At 40.5% G+C, this 22,181-nt stretch overlaps 1 protein-coding gene across 1 annotated transcript in view; it reads left to right on the forward strand.

Moving 5' to 3' along the window:
* myo7aa (myosin VIIAa) overlaps positions 1-20,450 on the forward strand; it is a 51,208-nt gene extending 30,758 nt beyond the window's left edge. Inside the window, exons 23-50 of the mRNA XM_075472977.1 lie at positions 166-273; positions 419-628; positions 823-1,029; positions 1,484-1,660; positions 2,855-2,944; positions 3,017-3,144; positions 3,483-3,609; positions 3,718-3,837; positions 4,038-4,211; positions 4,952-5,179; positions 5,270-5,437; positions 5,724-5,841; positions 7,269-7,395; positions 8,228-8,397; positions 9,424-9,614; positions 9,958-10,082; positions 10,277-10,434; positions 11,956-12,109; positions 12,272-12,427; positions 12,662-12,767; positions 14,282-14,395; positions 15,395-15,482; positions 16,178-16,284; positions 16,376-16,561; positions 16,657-16,773; positions 17,232-17,315; positions 17,412-17,531; positions 18,430-20,450. Coding sequence (XP_075329092.1) covers positions 166-273; positions 419-628; positions 823-1,029; positions 1,484-1,660; positions 2,855-2,944; positions 3,017-3,144; positions 3,483-3,609; positions 3,718-3,837; positions 4,038-4,211; positions 4,952-5,179; positions 5,270-5,437; positions 5,724-5,841; positions 7,269-7,395; positions 8,228-8,397; positions 9,424-9,614; positions 9,958-10,082; positions 10,277-10,434; positions 11,956-12,109; positions 12,272-12,427; positions 12,662-12,767; positions 14,282-14,395; positions 15,395-15,482; positions 16,178-16,284; positions 16,376-16,561; positions 16,657-16,773; positions 17,232-17,315; positions 17,412-17,531; positions 18,430-18,522 — 3,951 coding nt within the window. The 3' untranslated portion in view covers positions 18,523-20,450. The remainder of the gene's footprint in view (positions 1-165; positions 274-418; positions 629-822; positions 1,030-1,483; positions 1,661-2,854; positions 2,945-3,016; positions 3,145-3,482; positions 3,610-3,717; positions 3,838-4,037; positions 4,212-4,951; positions 5,180-5,269; positions 5,438-5,723; positions 5,842-7,268; positions 7,396-8,227; positions 8,398-9,423; positions 9,615-9,957; positions 10,083-10,276; positions 10,435-11,955; positions 12,110-12,271; positions 12,428-12,661; positions 12,768-14,281; positions 14,396-15,394; positions 15,483-16,177; positions 16,285-16,375; positions 16,562-16,656; positions 16,774-17,231; positions 17,316-17,411; positions 17,532-18,429) is intronic.
* Positions 20,451-22,181: the final 1,731 nt, after the last annotated feature.

Raw genomic sequence — 22,181 nt, forward strand, 5'->3', positions numbered from 1 at the left:
TTTTGACTTCTGTACCTTATTTAATTCAAGTAATAACTTAATTTGCAGCCTTAATTGAATATTAGTCCCTGTCCACCCCTAACATTACATAAACTGGATCCAGTGCGATTTGATTGGGATTTTGGCTGCAGCTTTCTTTCACTTTGGACTCGTTTCTGTCCTCAGTACCGCAGGAGGCTGGAGGCCGAGAAGATGCGTCTGGCTGAAGAGACCAAACTAAGGAACCAGATGTCTGCAAAAAGGGCGAAGGCTGAGGCTGAACGCAAACACCAGGTAAACAAACTCTGACAGATAAAAACATTCTCAGTTTCTGCTTTTTGTCAGATGTAAAAAGCTGTCTTTGTAACAGCCTTTTTTGTTGTTCCTGTCTCAGAGTTTATATGGCCTTGTGTACTTCTTTACTTTTTTTGTCATCAAGGAGCGTCTGGCACAGCTGGCCAAAGAAGATGCCGAGCGGGAGAAGAAGGAAAAGGAGGAAGCCCGGAGGAAGAAGGAGATGGTCGAACAGATGGAGAAGGCCCGGATGGAGCCTGTCAACGACTCTGAAATGGTGGACAAGATGTTCGGCTTCCTGGGAACGACAAGTTCTTTACCGGGTCAGGAAGGACAAGCCCCCGCTGGCTTTGAGGTGAGCTTAACACCAGTTTCCTCTTTCTAGACAAAACTAACTATTTTTCTCACATTTATAAAGGGACAAATCCTGTCCTGGTGTGGTCATGTTTGTATGATTTATGTGTCACTTGTGAGATGTATTAAACACACATGCAAAGTAGACTCTTTACATAACATGTAAACATGCTCCTGGCTGTGTCTCCTCTGCAGGACTTGGAGCGCACGCATCGGGAGCTGGAGGAGCAGGACCTGGATGAGGCTCTTCCTCTTCCTGAAGACGACGAAGAGGAGGATTTGTCTGAGTACAAATTCGCCAAGTATGCTGCAACCTACTTCCAGGGTACCACCACACACACTTACGTTCGAAGACCTCTCAAACAGCCGCTGCTGTTCCACGACGATGAAGGGGACCAGCTGGTGAGACACCTTTGATTTCTGACTCTGCGGGTCAAGCTGTAACCGTCGCTCGACTCCACTGAGCATGTAGACCTGCAGAGTAGTTAACTGAATGCATACAAATATCACAAAGTTGCACACATTTAAATAAAGTCATGAAAGTGGCAGCTTAGCTTTCTCCCTTTTGCAGAATTTAGCATATTTTCCTGATGTGATTGTTGCTGTGAGTGTGCTGCAGAGACAACTTTCACTATAAGACAATAAAGTCTATTTTTCTCTTTATCTTTCGTAACCTCTGTTTGTCCTTAAATGAAAGGCATGATATGACCTGCAGCAGAACGTTTAACAGTTTCAGATTACTGGTGGAAGGTTCATCGCTCACCTCTTAACAAATATCAAAGATGGAACAAAGTCATCACGGCGTTCCTACAGAGACATTTTAAAAAGATAAATATGTTGTCTGTGTCCCGCTCAGGCGGCTCTGGCGGTTTGGATCACAGTGCTGAGGTTCATGGGCGACCTGCCGGAGCCCAAGTACCACACGGCCATCAGCGATGGAAGCGAGAAGATCCCCGTTATGACCAAAATCTACGAGACGCTGGGAAAGAAGACCTACAAGAGAGAGCTGCAGGCGCTGCAGGGGGAGGGGGAGGTGAGGAGGAGGACAGGATCTATGTGGACAGGATCTATGTGGGCAGGATCTATGTGGGCTCCATCGAGCTGCTCTTTAATGTGCTAAAGTGAAGATGAGATTCACTGTGAACTTTCCAGCACAGAGGATGAATAGAAATATGATGTAGGAAAGGGTAACAAAGGGTTTGTATTAAACAGGTAAAAAAAAAGAAAGACATAATACTTAAATATTAAAATAAAAAGCGGTATCATAATTCTAATGATGTAAATTCTACTGGGATCATGTGCAGTCCTCATGCTGACAGCACCGGTGGATTTTATGGAGTTGATAATAGGTGAGACGTAAATAAACTGAAGTAGATCCTTCACAAATGAATGCTAACTCAAGAACAATAGATAGATACCTCATATATCTTTGGTTGCATAGATTTCCAGTTTATTTATTAACTGATGCTCTTAAAGCTGATGAATTATTGTGGGTGTAATGTACCTTTTATCATGATCATCTGGCACAAAGATGTGGCAAAGTGGCTCTTTATTTATCTTTTTACCTCCAGATTTCTTCTGATACTCGACATAAACGTCTTGTTGGTATACAAATTGTAATTTTCAACCATTATATTCAGCTTGTTTGTCATAATTAAATGTCATATATGAGTTCTGCATCAAGGTATCGCTTTTCTGTACTTTTGTTTCCCTCTGAGTAACATTAAGGCTTTTATTCGCTCTTCCAAACTCCTTTTTTATATACTTAAAAAAGCGTTAGGGTCTCACTAGGAAAAGATACCGAGGAGTTTCCAATTTTGAGAATAAATACAAAATGTTGACAATAAATTCTAAATATTAATAATATTAGTCCATCGATACCCTTACATTCGTTCATTACCAGCTTTTTCAGCTGAGTTTCTGTTTCTCCTTAAAAAAAAGTCTCTTTAATGTACTTCTACCCATTATCACTCTGTATTTATGCACTAAAACCTGTTCTGAAGTTCAGTTTCACCAGTTAATTTACGCAGGGTTTTTTGTGTGTCTATCTGTTAATGCTGGTTTGAGTTAATCTTATTTATTCTACTTTCATTTTGATCCGTTTCAACTTAATTCTAGAAATGTGATACTCCTCCGTATGTTTTAACGTTATATTGTTGATACAGTTGTGGTGTTTTGGGTTGTCATTGAGCGCATAAGCTGTTCTCCTGTCTCGCTCTGCCTCCAGACGCCGCACTCTGACAGCATCAAGAAAAACAGCGTCCGACACAAACTGGTGTCTCTCACCCTGAAGAAGAAATCCAAGATCACAGAGGAGGTTTGTTATAAACGCTGACCTTATTTCTGAAGGATTCGGCTCTCAGCTTTTAAAAAACTGAATGTATTTCAGGTCACCAAGCGCCTCAACGATGGCGAGTATGGTCTCCATGGCAACAGCATGCTGGAGGACAGGCCGACATCCAACCTGGAGAAGCTTCACTTTATAATCGGTAACGGGATCCTGAGACCGGCTCTGAGGTAAATAAATAAAGTGTCACGATGACATCATTCTCTACATGCAACGTTTCAGCACTCGTTGGTTCTTGTGGACGGCTGCATGAAACTAAAATGTTAAATCTCATGAATTTACGAAGAAAAACATCAAAATCATTCCAACATTTAAGATAACAGAATGTGTCCATGAAGAACATCCAGTTCAGAGTTATCTGTGTTTAAATAAGCTGCTAAATGAAAATCTTTTACTCAAAAGTAAAAATCCAGTTTGTTTTGTCTCAACTTCCTTTAATTCAGTACCTTTTCATAAATGTGGATGCTGCTCGTTGTTAATAACCTGGTTAATATCCGGCGCCTGTTAGGGATGAGATCTATTGTCAGATCTGTAAGCAGCTGAGTCAGAACCCGTCCAAGAGTTCTCACGCTCGAGGCTGGATCCTCATCTCTCTGTGCGTCGGCTGCTTCGCCCCGTCAGACAAATTCGTCAAGGTCAGGATGTCCAAAATCTAAGATGAAAACACTGACCCTCAACATCTGTACACACCATTTGCACCGATTATTAACAATGTGTTAGTTATGGTTTCTTATTTCTTGTAGTACCTGAGGAACTTCATCAGCAACGGGCCACCGGGTTACGCTCCGTACTGCGAAGAGAGGCTGAGACGAACATTTGTCAATGGGACAAGAACACAGCCGCCATCCTGGCTGGAGCTGCAGGTACAAACTCTGACCTGACAAATTCCACTAGAGAAGGATGCACGGATTCAACTACATTCAGCTTTTACCTTTTTGTTTCCAACGTTTTAAAAAAAAAACTGCATCATTTCTCTGTAGAGATTTAGGCAGTGTGCGTTTTCTAGCTTCAAACGAGTGGAAATTCAGATGAAAATCAAGTTGATTTTCGTTCTAAAATTCAGGCCACCAAGTCGAAAAAGCCCATCATGCTGCCGGTGACGTTCATGGACGGCACGACTAAAACGCTGCTGACGGACTCGGCCACCACGGCCAAGGAGCTCTGCAACTCTCTGTCGGACAAGATCAACCTGCGAGACCGCTTCGGGTTCTCGCTGTACATCGCTCTGTTTGACAAGGTTTGAAATGTGTTTTCTTTTCCTTTTCCTTGACTTTACACTCCTCTGTATTTGTATCTTTTCACTGTTCTGAGTTAAGAGTAACTGAACCTTTTGTGGGGAAAAATGTATCAGATTCAACCAGTTTTTTAAAGACGGGGGAATCTTTTACCCAAATCCTAAAACAAACTGAAACAGCTCAAAGAGACGAGGAACAGAAGTTATTTCTGCAAATTTAATCGACATTTGTTGTATTTTGCTCATATGTGCACTGAATATTTACTGAGCATCTCAGGCACAACATTTCTTTGATTGAAATAAATTCTATTTCAGGTTGTTTTCAGGCAGCCGGTGAACATTATTAAGGTTCACTTTTGTACTTTTGTATAACTTCCAAAAGCTGAACATAGAATATAAAAAGGCTCTACATTAATCACCATAAAAGTTGATGCATTAATCATTAATGATGTTTGTCTGTCATTTGATTTTTCCAAAGTACATCCTGGCTTCATTAGTGATCTATTAGTTAAGATAATTGTACATAATTCCTCAATCGATCATGGATTAAGCCTATTCCCCAAAACTATGTGTCAGTATGCTAATTGTTAACATAAATAACTTTATTCTGAAGGTAAATAGAGTGTTGCAAATTAGACTTTTATTGTTTTTTTTAGGGGCTTGCACTGCTTATCTTTTTAGCAGGGGAGAAAAATGTTGTCACATTCACACCACTTTGCACCTGTGATGTTCTCCGTCTGCAGGTCTCGTCTTTAGGCAGTGGGAACGACCACGTGATGGACGCCGTGTCGCAGTGCGAGCAGTACGCAAAGGAGCAGGGAGCTCAGGAGAGGAACGCCCCCTGGAGGCTCTTCTTCAGGAAGGAGATCTTTACACCTTGGCACAACCCCGCCGATGACCAGGTCGCCACCAACCTCATCTACCAGCAAACAGTCCGGGGCGTCAAGTTCGGGGAGTACCGCTCTGACAGGGTAACTAAGGATGCTTTGTTTATCTTTAGCGCACAGATTGGAAAGTTACCCTGACAACGCTGGTGTAAATCTGTCTCTCCGTGTCTCCAGGACGACCTGGCAGAGCTGGCCTCACAGCAGTATTACGTTGACTATGGATCAGAGATCCTCCTGGAGCGCCTCCTGAGCCTCATCCCGTCCTACATCCCCGACAGAGAAGTCGGCACCTCCAGGACGGTGGAGAAATGGGCTCATTTCATCATGGCTGCGCACAAAAAGGTGACCGAGACAAAGTCTGTCGGTGTCCTTCCAGAAGGGGAGCTGCTGTTTTCAGCCAGAAATCTCTATGACCGCTTCATAGACTGTATGACCGCTTCATAGACTGTCAGAATGTTTTACACAGACATTCATGTCTTCCTTCGGTTACATTATAACCGCTTTGAAATCAGCCAGTGCTTTGTTCTATCAACTAAAAGCTTCAGTAAACCAGATTTTATTGAATGTGGCACTTTGTGTTTGTTTTTCTTTCCAAAAATAAATAAATATCCACTGTCTGTCTGCTCAGGGCATCTACACCCAGAAGAGGTTTGACCCTCAGAAGGTGAAGGAGGAGGTGGTGGACTTCGCACGCCACAAGTGGCCCCTGCTTTTCTCTCGCTTCTACGAAGCATTTAAGTTTTCAGGTGAGAACCTTTTCCACCTCAACAGGTGCTCAAAGAGGTCGTTTCCTTCAATACGTCTCAACAGGAACTCATACAGGCTCCTTCTTAGGCTGCGGCTACACGGAAACGTTTTTCACTGTAAACGATACTTTTTCTTATCGTTTCGCTGTCGCGGCCACACGGAGCCGGCGTTCCCACTACCCCAAAACGATAGTTTTTGAAAACGGGTTCCAGAGTGGGAAAGTTTGAAAACGGCCTCGTTTCGTTTCCATTGTTACAGCTAAAACGTTTTTGCGTCAGTCACACGTTGACGCTGTGAGCCAATTTTAACACTTCTCTATTGTCTCACAGCGTGGCGTGACACAGTGGCGTGTGTACTGCATCGTTTCATCGTTTTCGTCTGGACAGCAGCGCGTTTCCGTGTGGTCGCAAGAATTTTCGTACCCGTTTTTAAAAAAAACCTCGTTTCGTTTTCGTGTAGCCGTAGCCTTAGTGGTGTAGAAATGAACCGAAATGACTAAACTGAACCAAGGATGGATATTAATATGGTCACCTTTAAACCATCAATGATCCCTCCAGTCATCATCATCATCATCAGCGGACTCGTGTGCCAAACACTACAAACAGAAACATGTATAAAACCATGTGCACCTTCCCTTTAATGATCTCTGTGCCTGGCTTCTCCCACTTACTGTCCAACAAAACTGTTAAATCCTGCTGCTGCGCAGAGGAAGTTCAGAGTCTAAGACTGAAAAGCTGATCACAGAGAAGACATAAGAAATGTTTTATGGAAAACGATGGAGTCCGCTCAAAGACGGCCACAGAGACACCGACACGACTCCTTACGGGTCAAGCTGAGGGGGAGAATAAAGAAGAAGCAGACAAGTCATAATATTCCCATTTTGCTGTCCAGTTTTACTGCCAATCACTGTGGTAAAGTGAGCAGGCGTGTGAGGTTTTCAGTGCGTTCAACAAGATAAGTTCTGGATATTGTGGATGAAATGTAATTTTCCTTCAACTACTATTGTAATTATAATCTTGAAATGATGACATCACAGCGGCTTTGACCTTTCTGATGTTAAACCCAATAATCATAAATTACCAGGCTAATTGTTATCGCTGCGTACATAATAATTAAACTGGAGCCACACAGGGTTCATGTTTAGACAGAGCGCATAAAGACTGGCGCGTGCATCCTGTTTTTAAGTGCACGCGGGTTAAACGAGGCTCTGCTGCTTCCTCTTTCACAGCAGAAAACACAACAATTGGTTCTGTAAATAAAATACGATCCGAAGTAAAAAATTTATTAGAAGTCTTCCTCTTAAAAGATGAAGATCGTTATGTGGTCCAAACACAAAGAAACACCCGAATCGTTTACTGGTTTAGTCAATTTTAAGGGATGTTTAGGGCACTGGAGTTGATGCTTTCTCTCTCGTTCCGTCTCTTAGGTCCCAGTCTGCCTAAAAACGACCTGATCGTTGCCGTCAACTGGACCGGGGTTTATTTTGTTGATGAGCAGGAGCAGGTTCTCTTAGAGCTCTCCTTCCCAGAAATCACTGCAGTTTCCAGCAGCAGGTGAGAATTATTGTGTGAGCTGTAGCCACTGTCACGACCAGGGCCGGCCCAAGCCTTTATGGGGCCTTAAGCAGAATTTCATTTGGGGCCCCCCTACCATCACCTCAGCTCCAGATGCCTCATTATTCCATAGGCTACACTGTTATGTGTGTAACGGACCCACAATCATTAGCATTATTTGTAATCATCTTACATTATACAGGTGTCATTCTTGTTTTTAACCTTAAAGGGATAGCAAACTCATAAATATGGTTTAATTAACTTCTACATAAAGAGTGATGTATGGGTATGGCTCATTAATTTAACTATTTGAAAGTAACATCAGCAGGCTGGAGACTGACTTTATAGTAAACACGTTAAATAGTTTAATTTCTTTCAGATGTGCAATGGTGTGCAAAATGTTCAAAATCCAAATACAAAATAGAATCAAATGACATTCACATTATCTTACAGAAAAATAAAGTTGTAATCAAAATGAAATACTTAAATAATAAATACAGTACTTAAATAATTTTGCCCAACGGTGGCAGCAGCCAACAGGAGGCATAAATTAACCTAGTATTAGTATTTTGTCAAAATAAAAATTCTGGTGTAATACAATTTTGTTTAAATTATTCAATGTTATTTTAATTTCATGTATATATTTATATATGCCAACTACGCGGGCCCTAAGCGACCGTGTAGTTGGCATATGCCTTGGGCCGGCTCTGGTCACGACACTTAAGAGGTTTGTCATCAACTATAATCCTCCCATAACGGCTGATTTTGCATCAACACCAACAGAAACTGTAGCAGAATCAGTGGTGACAGTCAGGACTTTTTCCTCATTTAGGGGAGGGAAGCTGCAGGGCCAGAGTTTCACTTTGGCGACCATCAAAGGAGAAGAGTACACCTTCACCTCCAACAACGCAGATGACATCCGAGACCTGGTGGTGACTTTCCTGGAAGGATTGAGGATGAGGTCGAAGTTTGTGGTCGCTCTGCAGGACAACCCCAGCCCCGGTAAGTCTTGAGCTGTCATACTGTTACCATGGAGACGTTACTTCAATTACAATTACCTGAAAGTATTTTATCTGCACTCTTCACTTTTTAATTAACTAATGATTATTTTAATGGGTTTTTAATTATTATTATTTTTTTTTAATTTAATTTCTTTATTTAATTTTTAAATTTTTTTTTTAATGATTTTATTGCCTTCTTGTGTAGCTGTGAAGCACTTTGAATTGCCCTGTGTATGAATTGTGCTCTATAAATAAAATTGCCTTGCCTTGCCTACAAAAAACTAACCTAATGAGGGAATATAAGTCAAGTATATATCTGAAATCAACCATCAAATATCATTCCTCCTGTGTTTTGTTATCAAATTAATTCATTCAGTTTTGTTTTTAGGTCCGTTTCCTTGAGACTGACTCAAGTTCACTATCGCGGCCAAACACAAGGATATAAAAGGAATATAAGGAACTAAATATAAAGAGCCATGAAATTAAAGTAGCCATTGAAAAATGTTTATTTTATCAATTAAATTATTTTATTTCTTTCATTTACATTTCTTTCAGGGCATATTTATTCATTTCAGCGCTTATTTATTTATTTAATATATGTGTTAGGGTTTGTGTTTTTTCTTGGTTTAGATTTGTTTTTCATGTCTTGGTTTTTCTGTCTTTGGTTCCTATTCTGTTTCCTTGTTTGTTATCCAGTCTGCATTATATTATATATTTAGCATTATGCTCTAAATATTTAATTACTCATAGATTAAAGATTATAGTTTATTCATGTTTGTGATGGTTCATCTGGTACCAACACCACAGCGTTTACATTAACTTCATACATTCAGAGTTAGAAAAGCCACCACTGTCACTGTTTTGCATGTTCTGGAAGGTACCCGGGGTGTGTTGAGTCCCAGGGTTACTCTGTAGTTATATTTGGGTAATCTAGGAGTCTGTATTCATGGTCCCAACATGTCCTAAACGTACCAGAGAGTCGACTCTGTGTCCCCTCAGTGTAAACTGTGGCGTCGTCTTCCCACAGCTGGGGAGGAGTCCACGTTCCTGAGTTTTCTAAAGGGAGACCTGATCGTGTTGGACCAGGACACCGGCGAGCAGGTCCTCAACTCTGGCTGGGCACATGGCATCAATGAACGGACCAATCAGCGAGGAGATTTCCCAGCTGACTGTGTCTACGTCCTGCCTTCTATGACCCGACCCCAGCAAGAAATAGTGGTGAGAGGGGCAAAAATGAATTAGAATCACATCCAACCCTCTAACAAAGTGATAATTCAACTAAAATTCTCACTTTAAATTTAATCTGTTTAATATGTCTCATTTTAACCAAAGGTTCTGTAGATTTAGAGCCACAAACTCCCAATAACCATCAAAAAGTCCAAAATAATTCTGTTAAAACTGTTTTCCTTTATGTTTTTAAACATTAAAAGAGAATTTGTCCCACATTTACATCTGAAACTGTGTGCACTTTGTGTTTTTAATGAGTTACAGAAAGAAAGTCAACATATAAAACTTTGTTTTGTTGTTACCTGATGTAATCTGACTTAATCCAACCAATCAGGCGCTGGTAACCATGACACCGGACCAGCGGCAGGAGTCGGTTCGTGTCTCGCAGATCCTCGTGCCGGAGACGGACAGCAAAGTGAAACCTTACACACTGGAGGAGTTTTCTTATGACTACTTCAGGTACATGTGGATAAAAACGTATACGGTTGTGTACACATTAAAACCTCTCAGGGTAAAGATTGTCCATTTGAACACTTCATTTATGGAACATCCAGTTTTCTCCAACATCTCAGATTGAAACTTCATTGATCATTTCTGGTTATTTAGTGATGTTCTGCTCCACATACGTCAGTAATGTAACCTGCCTCCTCCAGGCCTCCTCCCAAACACACTCTGAGCAGGGTGATGGTCACAAAGAATCGTGGGAAAGACAAGTTGTGGAGCTGCACCAGGGAGCCGCTCAAGCAGCCGCTGCTGAAGAAGGTCGTCAACCACGAGGAGCTGGCTCAGGACGCCTGCATGTCCTTCATAGATATCCTTCAAACAGATTATTGTTGGAAACAGTCTCAACCGTTTTGATATTTTCAGCAGCTACGTTTCACAAAGACAGTTTAACATTCTGTGACTTTTTCTCCTTCAGCTGGTATGTTGTATGAGTTTTAGCATAAAATGTTGAACTGTAGATTAATTGACGATACCCAAAATTTAAGGTATTGTCTTCATTTCTGTCACAAACGTCACTTCCTCTCTCACGATATTTTATCACTACAACTCAGTGCACTGATTGATAGAAAAGTCAACTGTTAATTACAGAGCTCTCCATAATGTTTGGCACATTTTCCTCTGAAAAATGCTCCTCTAAAACAATTCAGATGTGGTTAAAGTGCACATTCCAGACTTAAACACTTTTATACATATAGACTAATCACATTCCCCCTCATTTCAGGTCTCTGTAATGTTTGGGACAGTTGGCTTCCAGGTGTTTGTGGTCACTCAGGTGTGTTTCATTGCTTCATCGGTGCAGGGATAAGATACCTCAGCTTGCTTCTACAATTTAAAACCATTATGAATAAATGATGCTCTGGTAGGCCGAGGAATAATCCTCAGTGTGGTAAAGCAAAGTCCCTGAAGGCTGGTCCAACAGATCAGAACCAGTCTTCAGGAGGCAGGTGTGTCTTTGTCAGAGACGACTGTCCACAGAAGACTTCATGAACAGAGATACAGAGGCCACACTGCAACATGCTAACCACTAGTTAGCCACAAAAACAGGATGGTAAACAACATTTTGAAGGAAAAAGTCCTTAGAGGAGCTGCAGGGTTCTGGAAAAAGATGCTCTGGACAGACGAGACCAAGATGAACCCGTATCAGGTACGTATGGCTGCCACAGGTACTGGTGCACTTATCTTCACTGAGGATGCAGCTGCACAATGAACTCTGAGCTGGATAGAAACATCTGATCCACTCAAGTTCCAGTAAATGCCTCCAAACTCATTGGACGGAGCTTCATCCTCCAACAAGATGATGATCCCAAACATCCTGCTGAGGCAACACCAGAGTTTCTCAGAGCTAAAATATGGAATATAATATGGAATATCAGTCACCTGATTTAAATCCAACTGAGCATGCCTTCTATGTGCTGAAGAAGAAACCTAAAGGGACAAACCCCTGGAAAAGGCAGGCTTTGATGGTGGCTGCACCTCACCGACTTCAACCAGTTATTGTGTGTAAAAGATATGCAACACAGTACTAAATATGGCTGCTTTAGTGTGCCCACCATTACTTTGTCCCAAACATTATGGAGCCCTGAAATGAGGGGGACTGTGTATAAAAAGTGTCATTTCTACATGGTGGAACTGAAATGTACGAAAATTACTTTAACTTAAAGTCTGGAATGTGCACTTTAATCACGTCTGACTTGTTTTATTTAGATTTTTATAGGAGGAGCAGAAGGGGAACTCAGGAAAATGTCCTAAATATGATGGAGGGCACTTTATACCAAACAGACTGTCACAAATAGATCAGGTTGTTTGATTTCTTTGACATTGATCCTACCTATGATGAAGTATATGGGCGACTACCCGTCCAAACGAATGCGCTCGGTCAACGAGCTGACAGACCATATCTTTGAAGGAGCGCTGAAAGCCGAACCACTGAAAGATGAGATCTACTGTCAGATCATCAAACAGCTCACTGACAACCACGTCAAGTGTGTAAACCGACTCCATCACCACAACCAGCTTTTAAAATCACAGCAACACAACTCCAGATATATATATTCCCTAATAAACTCTTCAGATTTACAGAAACTTGATCACAGAATGAAGGTTTTCCAGCATCGTGACTTAACATGAGCTTTGTGCTGCTGCAGGTACAGTGAGGAGAAAGGCTGGGAGCTGCTGTGGTTGTGTACTGGTCTATTTCCTCCCAGTAACGTGCTGATGGCACACATCCAGCGCTTCCTCCAGTCCAAGAAACACCACCCACTCTCTGGAGACTGCATGCAGAGGCTGCACAAAGCTCTACGGTAAAACCTGGCTGCATTTTTACTGTTTAATTCATGATTCCTTCGGGCCAGTTGGCTCATTGATCTGAAATGTGGTGAAGAAAAATGTGTTGGAACCAACTGAAAGATATTCATGAATAATGTTTTTACAGTATTTCAGTTGAGACCATTAACCTGGAGCAAATCAGGAGCAAACTGAGTAAACAGTTAAACTAATCATAAGCGGGACTAACCTCGTTGGTTTCCTGATAACAGTAATGGATCCAGGAAGTATCCCCCTCATTTGGTGGAAGTGGAGGCCATCCAACATAAAACAACCCAAATCTTCCACAAAGTCTACTTCCCTGATGACACAGACGAGGTCAGACACACGAATATTCACACTCATTAACTGATTAAAGGGGCAGATGATGCAAAGCTCATAACTGTAGACAGAATGTTTAAAAGAATCCAACCTGAGACTTTTATTTGCTTTTAATAAGAAGCAGCCTCATATTCAGACTGAGCAGTTCGCCTCTTACTTTATGCTTAATGTCTGATACTGGATCGCCTCAAGGTTTGTCACGATGTCCACAGAGAGCTGCAGGACATCTGTAGAAGTGAAGTTTTCTGACGACTTTCTGTCTCTTCTGCAAGGCTCACAGTCTCACAGATTAGGTGCTTTTAGGATTTCCTGAAGAACTAGTCATCGACTTTAGGAGAAACATTGATAAACCAAAATAATCAGCATTGCACACGATCGTTATGGAAGTCCAAATTGTGACATACAAGCAGGGCTCTAAATTAACACCTGGGGGACATTCCCCATGAACATGCATCGACTGGGTGCTTACGTTTACGCGCTACAGCGTGTCTGCAGGAACAAAGAGCAGCTGAATGACGACTGAAACGAAGTGACGTGTAAAAGGAAAACTAAAATATGGCTGGCCGGGGGGAGTTATGGTTTCAGAATCAATGCACCACGTTTCCCTCGATGACGACAGCAGATGAAATGTAGAGCTAACAGGGATTTGGACACCATGATGGTCACATTAACTCATTGGCTGCCAGCCATTTTCAGTGCAGAGACACCCATACTGCCAAGTGTTTTACAGTATTTTGACTGATTTTCCAAGACCCACAGAAAAGTGTGTCTTATGACTATGTACACACCGAAATTACCAAAAGAAAGAGTAGACTCTCTTCTTTCATCAGGAAAAAAAAGTTTGTCTCTACCATTTTCAGTCCTTTAGTAATAGACAGTAGAACATAGGTTGGTTTCACCAAAATCAGCTGTTTGACCCAAAAAATGGAGAAAACGAGCTCTTTTTTTTTTGTGCAAAGTGGCACTGCTGCCACCTTGCAGGTAATTTTGCCAGTATATTCTCTGTTTAGTGTTTACAAGCCTAAGATTTAGTGACAAACTCCGCTAGATTGTCCCCCAGCCCGCTCCGTTAAAAAACGCAATTGACGTCTATAGACGTCTTTGGCACCGAAAGAGTTAAATGCATTTATTCTTAAATGTCTTTGGATATTCACAGTTCCCTTTGCTTGGTGTTCATTTAGCACATGAACTGTCATTTACAAATAATAACAGAGTGGCACAGACTCAGACTGAGAAGATATTTGATTACGTGTCAATTAAATGGGGAGTCAGGACGACTATTTTATATCTTAATTTTATTTTCTTGAATTTATTATTTTTTTTACTTCTGTTCAAATGTTCCAAAATGTTGGACAGCTAAAATTCTTACTTAAGTAATGTAAAAAATCTACCTGGGAGTTTGCTAACACGTGTTTTGTGAGGTGTTGTTATTGTTGCTGTGAGGCTGTAAGAACAACAACAAAAAATCTGAATATCTGCTATGATCAAATGTGTTTGTGAATATTCTGCAGGCATTCGAGGTGGAGTCCAGCACCAAGGCGAAAGATTTCTGCCAGAACATTTCCACCAGACTGCTGCTCAAATCTCCAGAAGGCTTCAGCCTGTTTGTGAAGATCTCAGACAAGGTTCTCAGATTTTCAGGACTTGAACTAAATGTTTTCCAAACAGAATGAATGAACTGTAACTTTGGCATCATGAATCGCTCTTTCAGTGATACACGGAGGCAGTGTAACCCAACGGGGCTTCAAATAGCTCCGTATCACAAGTGTTTGTTCAGACAAGTGCAGCAAACTGACTGCATGGTACATCAAAGTGGTTGCTCAATGACCCAAAGCATAAACAAGTGGAATATTCTGCCATGGCGGCATCGACCAACTGATTTCAAGTCAAGATTATAGGAATGGTGACGGCTGGTGTGCAAACATATGCATTATGAAAGCAATCATGTACCATTTTACAACATTTATCATCCACACATGGAACCTACTATGTCTATAGAAGGTGTTTTAACTGGATTAACAGACTAAATTTTCATCCCAACCAAAACAATAAGTAACCACAGGAAAAATAGCCGATGTTTAGAGAGGCAGACTGACTTTTCTGAGAGGCAAATGGGCTAATCATCATTTCACCGATGAAATCCTGCTCATAGTCCCACATAAAATCCATCCTTTTGTGTTATTTGAACATCTTTTGGTCTGTATGCCCCCATTCTCTTCACTTTTTTCCTCCAAAGTCATTGAAGAAAATGGTCATAACTCATAAGTCTGCTGAACAAATTGAGCCCAAATGAGCTGCAAATGAAGAGAAAATGAGTCACTTTAGAAGGACTCGCTGTTTCTACCAAGATTCACCAAGATTTCCATTTATTTAACATTGATTTTCTCATGTATATTTTATAAAGTAAGGGGGGGGGGCTTTGCTCTGTTGGCCTATTTATACCAGGCGTGTCCAAGTATTGATGGGCCTATCTGTGGGTAAGATGTTTGGATTACAGGTGATACTGGGGGTGAAACATGATCATGATTCAAGTGAGGAAATACAGGCTCAGAAATAAAGATTTAATCCTTAATCTCCTGATTAACCTGCTCTGATCTGTTGCTGTATGTGTGTTTACTCTGCAGGTGATCAGTGTGCCCGAGGGAGACTTCTTCTTTGACTTTGTCAGACATTTGACGGACTGGATCAAGAAATCTCGACCAGCTAAAGACGGTTGGTAGCTGCAGATAGTAGATGGAAAAATACTGTCTGGTTGTGTTGATTATCAGTTTTAACCCTCTGATGTCCAGGGTATAATCGGCTACATTTCACCTTTTAAAAACTGTTGGAAAAACTAAAAACCTCGTCTTGTTTGGCGTCTTTCTGTTCAGCACAACCTCACGTGGGTGACAATAAATATGTCGATAATTCTCAGGAGAAAGCATCACCTAAAGTCTGGTTTTACTTGGTCTATGGACACAATTTAAAAACAGATATTTAGTTTAAATAGTTGTAACAGAGACTCGGCGATGCTGCCGTCTGGTCTTAAATCGTTCATGTGATTTGGACGTGACTCCAGAGGGTTAAAATGAAGCTGATGCTTTGTGTTGGTGCTCATTAGAAAATTTTACGATGAAGAATAAAAAACAGCTCTATTTTTTGCTATGATTCGTTCCTCTATGATTAGAATTTTTTATTTATGCTTCTTTGGGACTCATTTATGTTGAAAATTAGTCCAATCCCTCTACAATCACATTTATAATCAGATGAACAGTTTCTAAATGTCCTGAGGGAACACAGTTCAGACAAAATGTTTATAGTCCTGCAGAACCATAAATATCAGCCTGGTGTGTCTTAATCATGTATTCTGACCTCTGTCCTCGCTCAATGAGCACTTATATTTCACCTTCTTCTCCCCAAACCTGCAGGAATTATTCCCTCTCTGACTTATCAGGTGTTCTTCATGAAGAAGTTGTGGACTAACACGGTTCCAGGGAAAGACTCATTTGCCGACTCCATTTTCCACTACTACCAGGTCAGTCTCATGAGGCTAAAAAGGATTTTTATATTTTCTCACAGTTGGTGTAGTCTTGCATACGTGATGATAACACTCCTCTGCTCATTAGGAGCTGCCTAAATACTTGCGCGGCTACCACAAGTGTTCACGAGAAGAGGTTTTCCAACTCGCGGCGCTCATCTACCGCGTCAAGTTTGAGGATGACAAATCCCACTTTCCTACGATCCCCAAGATGCTCCGGGAGCTGGTTCCTCAGGACCTCATCCGCCAGATGTCGCCAGATGACTGGAAAAGGGTGAAAATACCAAACTCCAATCATAAAAGTCAGTTACTGATGCCAGCTGCTCTTTAAATTCCCTCTTAATTAATACAGGCTGTGTATTTTCACAGTCTGTAGTTGCATACTTCAACAAGCAGGCTGGCAAATCAAGAGAAGAAGCCAAACTGATGTTCCTGAAGATCATCTACAAATGGCCGACCTTTGGCTCCGCCTTCTTTGAGGTTAAGGTAAACGCACGAGCCTGTCACCTCCTGCCTGACGCTCTATTTTTAAACCAGTGAGGTAAAACCATAACAAACTTTCAGGTTTTATTATTGTTTCATTTGAGGGAAAAATAATAAATTAAACGCTTATTATTATATTTATTGGCAGCAGGTGGCAGCAACTGACCTTCTTAAGTGTGATTGCAACCCTTTAAGTCAAATTCAGGCACTTTTTAAGGACTTTTAGAACCGTTATCAGCTGCTTTAGAGGTTTAAGTTAGTCTGAACTGAACAGACTGCACATTTCAGTTGTGTCTCTAATATTAAGCCTCCCAACTGAGAGAAATTTTAAAGAAGAAATCTGTTTTGAACCTGAATTTTGCAGTAAAATGTGCAGAAAAACTTTTACCCTTAAAACCTCAAAGATATAAGATTAAATCAGTTAATATTTATAATCGATTACCACAATGTTTTGTCTTTAGCAAACCACAGAGCCGAACCTACCGGAGATCCTGCTGATCGCCATCAACAAACATGGAGTCAGCCTCATCGACCCAAAGACGAAGGTCAGAGTTTCCTTCATGCCGTTCAGGGAGGAGGAGCCCAGCGTTTATTTCACTGCTCATCGACACACTTGTTAACTTGTTAACTTGTTCATGCAGGACATCCTGACCACACACCCCTTCACCAAGATCTCCAACTGGAGCAGCGGGAACACCTACTTCCACATCACCATCGGAAACCTGGTCAGAGGAAGCAAACTGCTGTGCGAGACGTCGCTGGTGGGTGCTGGCAGTCCTGAACTGAGAGAAATAAATTCCCCAATACGAGTTCACACTTTTTATCTAATCATTGAGTGATATTTGGAGCAGCAGCCAACACCAACAACAATTATTAAGCTGTACATGTGCTTTATTTACAATTTATTTACTTCAGAGCCTACAAATCTTCTTTGTTGACCAGTTTCTGTATACGATTTCCTTTCTGTATTATATTTGACAAATAGGGCGTTTATGAATATTTATTGATCATACTATAAATTATAGAACAAAAACAATGACTACTCAATGTTTTGTTTTCACATTTGAAAATAGCACAAAAACTAATATTTCTGTTTCTCATCAGACTAAATAAATTTCATATTTAAATTATGATGGTTCAAAAAATAATTATGACCAGAAGAAAACGGCAAATTCATCATTGTAATATTGGTCTAAAAATAACTTGAATAAAGAATTAAATGTTTGTATTTTACTGTTACATAAAATATTACATATAAAGTAATTATAGTTTGTTTCAGTAAAGAAAATAATATTAAATTAAATATAAATGCCAGATTTGGCCATTAATTTACACAGGGGAGCAGAACATTTTGATTATGTGAGTGATGCAGAGGTCTTGTGTGTCCAATACGATACTTTTGGTGTTGTATAACAGGGAGGATGTGTTTAAAACTTGTTTCTTATGTTTAATATTTACCTTAAAACACCAGGCGTTACTTTTTTGGGAGTTTTATTCTTCTAAAATGCTTAAAATATCACTTTTAATCAAGAAAAAACAACAATAAATGACGTAATTATTAAAGAGTCTGAAAAACATTTGTGTTGTTTACCTTAATCATACAAGAAAAAAGCTAAAAAACGGACATCATAAACTGTGTGTGTGTGTTTGCACCTGCAGGGCTACAAGATGGACGACCTCTTGACCTCTTACATCAGTCAGATGCTGACCACCATGAACAAGCAGCGGCCTGGGCGGGGCCACAGCAAGTGAACTTCTTACTGGCAGGAGGCCACAGAGCTCATCCGCCTGCTGCGCCCTATTGGTCAGCACTGCAGCTGGGGGCGGACCTTCGGGCACCACCTGTGGAGGATGAGCCGCAGTCCTTCTGCTAGTTCAGACGGGTCACAGCTCACCGGAGAGAGTTCGGCGAGGAGCAGCGACGACCCCGGCGAAGGCCCCAGCAACTTTAACCACTACAAGTATGACGAGGATGAGCCGTCCAGTGAGGATGACTACCTCTGACACCTCCTAACTGTCCGTCAGCATCTGTTCGTCTAACAGCTGCATGGAAACATCTGCCGTAGCTGCTGTAAGAAGTGTTGGTTTGAGCCAAGATTTCATCCATTTTCATGACTAATATCATCAGAAATCATCTTTACACACAGCCTGGAAGTACTGACAGCAACATGGTAAAGTGGCAACAAATGCATACGGTTCATGAATTATTGTAAAGTATATATAAAAATAAGTGTGTCAGCAGTGTGGTTGTGAGCAAGCTGTGCTTTAACTTTCCCTCTGTGTGTTTTTGAAGTCTTCCTGCTTAGTTTAAAACCTTTAACTTTAGGGTTTAACGTACTCGTAAACAGGCACAACCATGTAAACACACTGTGGCTTAAACATTAAGTTCAGCAAAGTCTAACCAGGTGTGGAGGAGGCTGATTAAAAGGTAACTCACACGTCAGATTTATGAAAAAACAGAACACTTTTTGTTCAGTGCGTCCTGAAACCCACAAAGTCGCACAGTTTACGTTCTTTTCTTGGCTATAACAATGTTCTCGCAGATCTAAGATCTCTGTTCTTTCTCATCGGTCGGTACCTGCTGCCCTGTCAACACTTTTAAGTGTTAAATATTTTTAAATGATACCTCCCTTTCCTAGTTTATGTTTAGAATAAATGACTCTGGCCCTTATACCCAACACAGTGTAGTTAAGGTGATCTCAATGTATTTATTTTAACTCTTAACATTTTGATAAATGTGACGTCTCAGCCCAGAAGTTTATTATTTATGGCCTTTTTGTGTTTTAATACTTCATGCTTACACTTGTTTTGTTCATTATTGTTTATTATCTTGTGTTTAGTTTTACATTTCATGCCTTAACACTTTTGCTTTTTCTGTTAAAACTACATTACCCAGCATCCCGTGCGGTGCAGCTGGGTAACATTCCAATAGTTTGATGAAATCCCAGTCACTCAGTCCAATAAGCAGCATTTTCTCAGGTTTCAGTTGCACCTCAGTTTTCACCAGAAGAAGAACCGTCGTCTTGATGAAGGAAACCACTTATATCTGACATCAGTGGTCTTGTCTCGTCGATTAAAACTGATGTGTGCCGTTGAAAAGCTACAGAGAAGCTGGGTGTGGAAGTTGGTGATGTCCAGATTTTGGTTAATTATATTTAAAAAGAAAGTTTCCACAAAAACCTCCAAATTTCTGACACCTTTTCAATGAAACAGGTTAATTTGAAGATAACTTTACAATCCAAAATGGAACTTTTTCTTTACCTTCTGCCTTTTTTGTTTATATTATGACTAAATACACTGATAGCTGTGCCAATCAAGCCCATTTGATACAGTTTGCTGTAAACTTGTGTTTATTTTTCTTTGTGTGTGGCTGTTTTAGGGATGAGGTAATGAGGTTTTGATGGTGTAACTCTTTGACTTGGTCATGTGGTGTCACTATTATACAAAACATTAAATTTGCTTTGACTTGTCCAACAGGAACAACCTCAAACTGGGACTCTAATGTCTGTAAACGGTGGTAAACTGCCTCCATATTTACCAACAAAAGCAAAGTATGTTTGTTGTGTTATGTTACCAACAGCGATACTCTATTATATCCTGTCATTGCTTGTTTATCACGACAACATCTGTTATGTGTTATGACTGATCAGAAGTGAGTCTTACTCAGGTTTTGCAAAACATAAAAGAAATTTAAAAAAAGTCTCAATGGTGAATTTCTTTTTTCTGATCTTGGGAGCATATATTTGGGTGTTTGAAGTCTGAACACTGGTATTTTATAAGTTCCCCTTTGATTTTAACGAGCCTCTGCTAAGCCCCGCCCACTCGCATCCACCTTGTGAGAGCCAGCTTCTGGTGGAAATGTTCTGTTATCAGCTGCACTGAGGAGCATCTTCCATTTACCAGCAGCCTCAGAGGATATAAGTGTGTCCAGGCAGGAGTTTATATTTCAAATCCAAATCAAATCAAATGTATTTATATAGCACATTTCATGTACAAACAATTCAAAGTGCAATTCAAAGTATTGGAGTGTAATGTTCCTGCAGAGTTAGCTAAACACTGTGTATGTGCAGCATAAGTTTTATCAACTTCTTGACATGAGGTCAATAAAAAATGTTTAAATGAAGTATTTAACAACACATGCATTGCTACGAGTTACAGTGTACATGTCCGGGTTGTTCCATTACTGTTGATGAGAAATCATTGATTACTAGCATCTGCTGCTAACTTACAGCTACTCTGCTAAACTTTTTCCTTCCCTGTTCAATAGAGAAAATATCTATTGATTTATTCTAAGATCTACTGGAGGAATAGCTTCATTATGTCTGTGTTTACTGCATTAAAGAACACAACTGATACCCAGTTTTTGATGACAGATAAGGTACGTAAACGCATCGTAACTCTCCACAGCCAGCATGACAGTGTGCCAAACATTCAGAAACTAACCCTTCACTGACGTCCCGTCTCTGCCTTGATGGTTGAACCTCTTCAGTAGCTCTTATGTCTCCGGTTCAAACTGATATAAATCCACGGTGCTGCTGTCAGAGACGATCTGGGAAACTCTCTTCATGCTGCTTTCTTTGTGAGGATGAGCAGAGTCGGGCAGATACATTCGCTCAGTCTCCACCCTGCAAACAGTGTGCTGAAACCAACAGGTGTGTTGACCAAAGCCTGTCTCATACGTCTCAATAAGACAGTTTAAACTGTTAAAAGGGACATAATATGTCACCTTCAAGTGAGACACGAGAGCATGAGCATCATTTCATCACAACCAACCACAACAGCAGATCAGATTGACATAAACAGGAAAAAGTAATTAAAAATGTGGGACTGTGTGCTGAGTATATCTGTATGTTGACAGTGTGGCAGCTCTGCAAACCAAAAACCACTGCTCGGTATAAATAACTTCAAGTAAATTTAACTGTAGCAGTTGTGAGGTTTACAGATAGTTAAATTGAGTAAAAGTTACAAACTGTGCAACTAAAGTTCATACAAAAAGGCTTTCTTTAGTTTTTAACTGTTTTTAAGCTCAGTCGCTGAACACCTCGTACTTAAAAATACAAAATGGAAACAAAGCTTTTCTTTGATGTTTTAATACCAGATGACAGCAGCATTTATAATCAGAAAACTTACAGTAAAAAATAAAACAAAGTGCTTCTATAAAATAAAAAAAAAGGCCTTTCGTTACAGCACAGGATGTAAAATGTTACACAGGTTTGAATGGACGGAGTATAACTGCATCATTGGGTCATTTTCCTCTTAGCAACAAGCACTGAAGCTCATTATTTACACTTTTCCAATTCAGAAATTTGACTTAAAGAGGAGCTGTTTTACCTTCAATGCATCCAAGTCACAAGCTGAGAAAGACAATGCCTCAGTAAGGAAATCAACAACATGAAGAGGGCGACAGTGTC

The sequence above is a fragment of the Odontesthes bonariensis genome, chromosome 9 (genome assembly GCF_027942865.1).
Source record: "Odontesthes bonariensis isolate fOdoBon6 chromosome 9, fOdoBon6.hap1, whole genome shotgun sequence".
Classification (NCBI taxonomy): domain Eukaryota; kingdom Metazoa; phylum Chordata; class Actinopteri; order Atheriniformes; family Atherinopsidae; genus Odontesthes; species Odontesthes bonariensis.